This window comes from Cebus imitator, unplaced genomic scaffold, assembly GCF_001604975.1.
Source record: "Cebus imitator isolate Cc_AM_T3 unplaced genomic scaffold, Cebus_imitator-1.0 Scaffold71, whole genome shotgun sequence".
In the NCBI taxonomy this organism is placed as follows: domain Eukaryota; kingdom Metazoa; phylum Chordata; class Mammalia; order Primates; family Cebidae; genus Cebus; species Cebus imitator.
This window is the reverse complement of record NW_016107386.1, coordinates 4103675-4111171: the sequence shown is the minus strand read 5'-3', so window position 1 is coordinate 4111171 and position 7497 is coordinate 4103675. Positions and strand designations below refer to the sequence as shown.

Below are 7497 nucleotides of genomic sequence, written 5' to 3'. Positions count from 1 at the left end.
TTAGTAGAGACGGGGTTTCACCTTGTTGACCAGGATGGTCTCGATCTCTTGACCTCGTGATCCACCCGCCTCGGCCTCCCAAAGTGCTGGGATTATAGGCATGAGCCACCGCGCCCGGCACCTAATGATACTTCTGAAAGGTAAGTAAGGTCTGTAATCCTGGCTACTCAGGAGAATGAAGTGGTATCATCACTCGAGGCTAGGAGTTTCAGGCTAGCCTGAGCAACACCCTGAGATCCTGTCTCCCAAAAAAAATAAAACGAAATTGGTATAATTAAAATAAACAACAAAAATTTTTTTTTATATGGTGTCTTGCTCTGTCACCCAGGCTAGAGTGTAGTGGCGCGATCTTGGCTCACTGCAACCTCCACCTCCCAGGTTCAAGCAATTCTCCTGCCTTAGCCTTCTGAGTAGCTGGGACTACAGGCGTGCACCACCACACCTGGCTATTTTTTGTAATTTTAGTAGAGACAGGGTTTCCCCATATTGGTCAGGCTGGTCTTGAACTCCTGACCTTGTGATCCGCCCACTCGGCCTCCCAAAGTGCTGGGATTACAGGCGAGAGCCACTGCACCCAGCCTATACAAAATTTAAAAATAAATTCTCAAAATAGATTTTGAGGATTAAGGTCAAAATCCATTATTCACTTCTAATCACTAAAGGTTAGAGAAGTTTGCCAGGTTGTGTGTGTGTGTGTGTGTGTGTGTGTGTACATGATTTAAGAAACGAAGTCTGTGTGTGTGTGTGTGTGTGTCTGTGTGTGTGTATACATGATTTAAGAAACCAAGTTTGTCCCTTTTGTGCCGTATGCCAAAGAGCAAGCATTTAATGTTATTAATAACACACCTAATAATTTCTACTATTTTGATGACTGAGTCATCACAAAATTGGATTTATCAGAAGCTTCTGTCTATGGAACACTACTGGTTTCTCTCTTTATGCAGAATGTATGGACTTAAGGATACTTGTTGAAATGGTTTATAGTTTATAGTTCATTCATCTAATCAGAGTGCAAGAGGGGAGAAATATTTGGAAAATCAATGAGAGATAGCTATGACTACCTGTTTTAATTTTTATTTATGATTTATTTTTGAGAGAGGGTCTCCCTCCGTCACCCAGGCTGGAGTGCAGTGATGTGATCATAGCTCACTGAAGCCTCCGACTCCAGGGCTCAAGCGATCCTCCTGCTTCAGCCTCCTGAGTTGCCAGGACTACAGATGCACACCACCATGCCTGGCTAACTATGACTATCTGTTTTAAATCACTTCCTTTTAATCTGGTTCTGATAAGAGAGCAGTAAAATGGGAATGTTTTGCACCTATCTCTTAATTTCCATATCAAAATTCCTGCTCTACCATTATGCATTAATAAATGGTAATCTTGTTAGCAAAGCCACATCCAGTTTTTTTTTTTCTCCCTCCCTCCATGCCCCATATCAGTTTATAAAAGAAAAAAGAAAAATATAGCTTGAAGTTGGCTGGGCACAGTGACTCATGCCTGTAATCCCAGCACTTTGGGAGGCTGAGGTAGGTAGATCATTTGCGCCCAGGAGTTCAAGACCAGCCAAGGCAACATGACAAAACCCCACCTCTACCAAAAATGCTAAAAATTAGCCCAGCATGGTAGCATGTGCCTGTGGTCCCAGCTACTCAGGAGGCTTAGGTGGGAGGATTGCTTGAGCCTGGGAGGCAGAGGTTACAGTAAGACGAGATTGCACCACTGCGCTCCAGCCTGGGCAACAGAGTGAGACTACTATCTCCAAAAAAAAAGAGAGAGAAAGGGAGAGAGGGAGAGAGGCTGAGCCTGAAGTGTGGCTATAGTATGGGGCAGTGGAAAGATAGTCCTGGTCTTAGAATATAATGAGTTCACATTCTGAGGCCAAGACTTCTCACCTTCAACTAATAGTCTTTGAATTTTGCTCTCATTATTTATAAAATACATTAATAATGTTGACTTTCCTACCACCCAGGTCTGTGCTGAGGATCAAATGAGAATATATTTTTGAGAAAATACTGTGGAAATTGTAAGATGCTACTAAACTCTAAGGCATCATTATGTCCACACTACTTTGGTATTGCCGAGGACCCTCTAGAGGTTAAGCCACTTCACAAATTCAAAAAGGATCTGGTTGTCGAAATGGGCAGACTCCACCAATCTAATTTTCAAATAGTTTACTATTTGATGAGCAGCTTACCTCGATGGAGCGGAAGACTGTCCAATTCTTGGGATGTGAATTCACAGATGCACACAAACAGCCTCTCTCCCTCTTTTAGACTAGGAATAGTCACAATTTCCACAAAACTGCTGGGGAACTGTCCTGAAAATAAAAGCAAGCATATTTAATTTTAATATTAAAATGTCTTTGTCTGTGTACAAGGACAAAAACTTTTCTTCTGAGTCCACATATAGACCCTAACTTGAAAACTCAGTGAAAACTAATAATTGGAGAATCTGTTGTAGAAGAAGTATAGAGCACAAAACTAGATGCACACAGAACAGAGAGAATGCAATTCAACTCAGTATGCGTTTACTGGGGGACGCTATATGCAAAGCACACCACAGAGGGAAACATTAGTAAGTCTTTTTTTTTTTTTTTTGAGATGGAGCCTCAACTCTTGCCCAGGCTGGAGTACAGTGGTGCGATCTCAGCTCACTGCAACCTCAGACTCCTGGGTTCAATTGATTCTCCTGGCTTAGCCTCCCAAGTAGCTGGGATTACAGGCGCCCGCCACTACACCCAGCTAATTTTTTCTATTTTAGTAGAGACTAGGTTTCACCATTTGGCTAGGCTTGTCTTGAACTCCTGACCTTGTGATTCGCCCTCCTCGGCCTGCCAAAGTGCTGGGATTACAGACATGAGCCACCACACCCGGCCTAAGTAAGATAGTCTTGGTCTTCAAAGATGTAAAAACCAGCTGGGCGCAGTGGCTCACGCCTATAATCCCAGCACTTTGGGAGGCCGAAGTGGGTGGATCGTGAGGTCAAGAGGTCGAGACCATCCTGGCCAACATGGTGAAACCCCAATTCTACTAAACATACAAAAATTAGCCGGGCGTTTGGCACACGCCTGTAGTCCCAGCTACTCGGGGGGCTGAGGCCGAAGAATCGCTTGAACCCAGGAGGCAGAGGTTGCAGTAAGCCGACACTGCGACACTGTGCTCCACCCTGGTGACAGAGCAAGACTCTGTCTCAAAAAAAAAAAAAAAAAAAAAAAAAAAAAAAAAAAAAAAAAAAGATGTAAAAACCTAGTTCAGACAAAAAGTCAAATTCAGACATAAATAACATATCAATCCTGAAATCTGGTGGCACAATCTAACTACACAAAGTGTTATGGAAGTTCAGAAAAGGTAGGTAATAGGTCAGGAAGAACATAAAAACTTTTATGAAAACAATAGCATTTGAATCTGAAGGTGGGTAAGATTTTAACAGGTGGTGGTAGAAAGACAGGGCTTGCCAGTTGGAAAGTATCCAAAAGTCTGACTGATTCTACCTTCTATCTCTGGGTCTGTCTGTTTCTCTCCAGACCCACCACCTTGGTCCATGCCATCACCATCTCTCACCTGGATTACTGTAGCAACCTTCCAAATGCTTCCTGCCTTCAGTTTCATCCCTTTCTATCATTCTTAAGTCTGCAGCAGTGAGGTTTCTTTCTTTCTCTCTTTTTTTTTTGAGACAGTTTCACTCTTATTGCCCAGGCTGGAGTGCAATGGTGTGATCTCGGCTCACAGCAACCTCTGCCTCCCAGGTTCAAGCAATTCTCCTGCCTCAGCCTCCCGAGTAGCTGAAATTACAGGCATGCGCCACCACATCCGGCTAATTTTGTATTTTTAGTAGAGATGGGGTTTCTCCATGTTGGTCAGGCAGGTCTCAAACTCCTGACCTCAAGTGATCCACGCACCTCGGCCTCCCAAAGTGCTGGGATTACAGGCGTGAACCACCGTGCCTGGCCTGCAGCAGCAAGCTTTCTAAAATTCAAATCTGATCATATTCAAAGCACTTTCGGGGTTTCCCATTTCCTTTACTCCTTACCATGGCATACCCTGTCTCCCATAATCCAGCTTCTTCTCATCTCCCCAGCCCACTTTCCCCCTCATCCACTCACACCTCACACCCTACTAAACTTCTCTAGGTCCCCTGTGTTCTCATACTCCGGGGACCTTCAACAAGCAATCCTCCCTGCCTACCATCTTTGCCTTGCTAACTCCTACTCATTTTTGTCTCAGCTGAGATGTAATTTCTACTCTATCTCCCAAATGTGAATTAAGTGTCAACAGAATCTGCTCTAAGGACTCCAACTCAGACTTACATAAATATGAATACATGCAAGTTAAGGACTGGATTAACACAGAGGCATGTGGTGTGGGAAAAGCTTCCACCCTTACCTAGGCTAATTAATGAAAGAAATCAAAGTGAACATATATCTTACAGAATTGAAGAAAGCTAACCAGGTGCATGGAATGTGGGAGGTAGGTAGCATCCAGAATAGAGGGTAACTTTAATAAATTTGGGCCAGCCATGGATCCAGGAAGGAGTGAACAGGATGAATCATGCTCCTTTGAAAAAAATGAAAGAAGATCACTTCTCAGCCTTTTGCCTAAAATGAACTGAAGAATGAAAGCGTAGAAAATGTTAAAAGAAGACAGCCCACTTGAACAGGCAGAGGTTGCAGTGAGCTGAGATCGTGCCATTGCACTCCAGCCTAGACAACACAGCAAGACTCTGTCTCAAAAAAAAAAAAAACCTATCAGATTAACAGCAAACTTCTCAACAGAAACCTTGCAAGACAGGAGTGATTGGGATCCTAACTTTAGCCTTCTCAAAAAAAAAAAAAAAAAAAGACAGCCAGAGGAAACAAGGTGGAGAGCACCGTGTGTTCCACAAATCACAGATAAAGCTGTTTGTGAAAAGCAGTGGTAAACAACAGGGATCTGAAGAAAGGAATAATGTGTGTTTCCAGAAGAGGAATAATAGCACTGAATACAAAGGATAACGACCTGGGAAGGGAAAGTGGGCAAAGGGAAAGACTTGGATAGAAACCTGAGCTGCAGCAGCTGGTTTCTAGCGGTGCAATGTCTCGAAGGAATTAACACAGAGAGATAGAATGGTAACAGAAATTTTCCCTGTGCTGGTAGAGACCACTTATGAATACAGAAGGAAAACACAAAAGAATTCTGAAATTTATTGACTTGGGCTTCCCATTTAGCTAGCTTTCTTTTCTTTCTCTCCCTGTCTTTCTCTCCTTCCCTTCCTCCCTGCCTACCTCCCTTCCTTTCTTATTTATTTATTTATAGAAATGGGGTCTCACTATGTTGACTAGGCTGGTCTCGAACTTTTGGTCTCAAGGGATCCTCTCATCTCAGCCTCTCAAAGTGCTGGGATTACAGGCATGAACCACCATGCCAGGCCTTTATTTTTATTTTTATTATTTATTTATTTTGAGATGGAGTTTCACTTTTGTTGCCCAGGCTGGAGTGCAGTGGCTCAGTCTTGGCTCACTGCAGCCTCTGCCTCTCAGGTTCAAGTAATTCTCCAGCCTTGCCTCCTGAGTAGCTGGGATTACAGACATGCGCCATCACACCCGGCAAATTTTTTATTTTTAGTAGAGAGGGGGTCTCACCATCTCATCATGTTGGCCAGGCTGGTCTTGAACTCCTCACCTCACGCGATCCACCCACCTCAGCCTCCCAAAGTGCTGGGATTACAGTCATGAGCCACCTCACCCAAGTAAGAATAACTTTCTTTCTTTTTTCTTTTGAGACAGGGTCTCACTCTGTTGCCCAGGCTGGAGTGCAGTGGCACGATCTCGGCTCACCGCAACCTCCGCCTCCTGGGTTCAGGCAATTCTCCTGCCTCAGCCTCCTGAGTAGCTGGGATTACAGGCACATGCCACCATGCCCAGCTAATTTTTTGTATTTTTAGTAGAAATGGGGTTTCACCATGTTGACCAGGATGGTCTCGATCTCTTGACCTCGTGATTCACCCGCCTCGGCCTCCCAAAGTGCTGGGATTACAGGCTTCAGCCACCGCGCCCGGCCCCTTTATTTTCAATATAGAAAGAAGTCAGGGCCTGTGGTCCATTGTGAGTCTCTTACTTACCTGTAACATCCTCCTTCTTTCCTAGAAGCCAAAATTCATCCACCACTGCCAGCACCTCAATTACATCTCCCACAAAGAGTGGCAGTTCTTCTGATACGCTAGGGCAGAAGTCAAAAATGGCTCGAACCACTGAGCCAGCCTCCATGTTTTATAACCTGGAAAGGAAGGTCAAAAGAAACAGAGGACATCAATTTTAAGACACTGCAATATAGATCTATTTCTTGAGAATGATAAAGCTTAAGATATAAATATACTTAAAATGAAGCCAAAGCTAAACAAGTAAGTTAGTACTTCCTATTTTATTTTTGAGACACGGTCTCACTCTCATCACCGAGGCTGGTGTGCAGTAGAGCAATCACGGCTCACTGCAGCCTCAACTTCCTGGGCTCACGTGATCCTTCCAGCTCAGTCTCCCAAGTAGGCTGTGCTACAGGCACGTGCCACCATGTCCAGCTAATTTTTTTGTATTTTTAGTAGAGACAAGGTTTCACCATGTTGCCCAGGCTGGTCTCAAACTCCTGAGCTCAAGCAATCTGCCCACCTTGGCCTCCCAAAGTGCTGGGATTACAGGCATGGACTGCTGTACCTGGCCTCATATTTTAAAATATCAAAGTTATTTCTCATTTCTTTTTTTTTTTTTTGAGGGGGGTTTGGGGGGAACACAGTCTTGCTCTATCACCCAGGCTGGAGTGCAGTGGTGTGATCATAGCTCACTGCAGCCTCTAGCTCCTGGGCTCAAGTGATCCTCCTCCCTCAGCCTTCTGAGTAACTGGAACTACAGGTGTACACCACTGTGTCTGGCTAATTTTTTTTTTTTTTAGATGAAATCTTGCTGTATGTTCCATGCTGGAGTGCAGTGATGCAATCTTGGCTCACTGCAACCTCCGCCTCCTGGGTTCAAGTGATTCTAGGGGCTCAGCTTTCAAAATAGGTGGGACTACAGGTGTGCACCACCAGGCCCAGCTAATTTTTGTATTTTTAGTAGAGACGGGGTTGTGGCCAGGCTCATCTCAAACTCCTGGCCTCAAGTGATCTGCCCACCTCAGCCTCCCAAAGTGCTGAGATTACAGACATAAGCCACTGTGCCTGGCCTCTTTTTTTTTTTTGTAGAGATGAGGTCTCACTTTGTTACCCAGGCTACTGTTGAACTCCTGGCTTCAAATGATCCTCCTGCCTCAGTCATCCAGAGTGTTGGGATTCCAGGCATGAGCCACCACACCTAGTCTAATTTAAAAATAATTTCTCATATATTTTTCATTCGATCCTCAAAGGAATTCTGGAATTAAAATAATAAAAACCTATACCTCTCAGTGATAGAAAAGATTCAAGTCAGTAAATATAGGCTCTTCAGAATGCCTGAAGAGGGCAGTAAGGATATTAATTTTTTTTTTTTTTTTTTTT

General features: G+C 44.0%; 1 protein-coding gene across 1 annotated transcript in view; it reads right to left on the bottom strand.

The window, feature by feature from the left end:
- Nucleotides 1-7497, bottom strand: part of LOC108306381 (dynamin binding protein) — a 134476-nt gene that overhangs the window by 87632 nt on the left and 39347 nt on the right. The window contains exons 2-3 of the mRNA XM_017531276.2: nucleotides 6097-6251; nucleotides 2195-2317 (exon numbers count right to left, since the gene is read on the bottom strand). Coding sequence (XP_017386765.1) covers nucleotides 2195-2317; nucleotides 6097-6241 — 268 coding nt within the window. The 5' untranslated portion in view covers nucleotides 6242-6251. The remainder of the gene's footprint in view (nucleotides 1-2194; nucleotides 2318-6096; nucleotides 6252-7497) is intronic.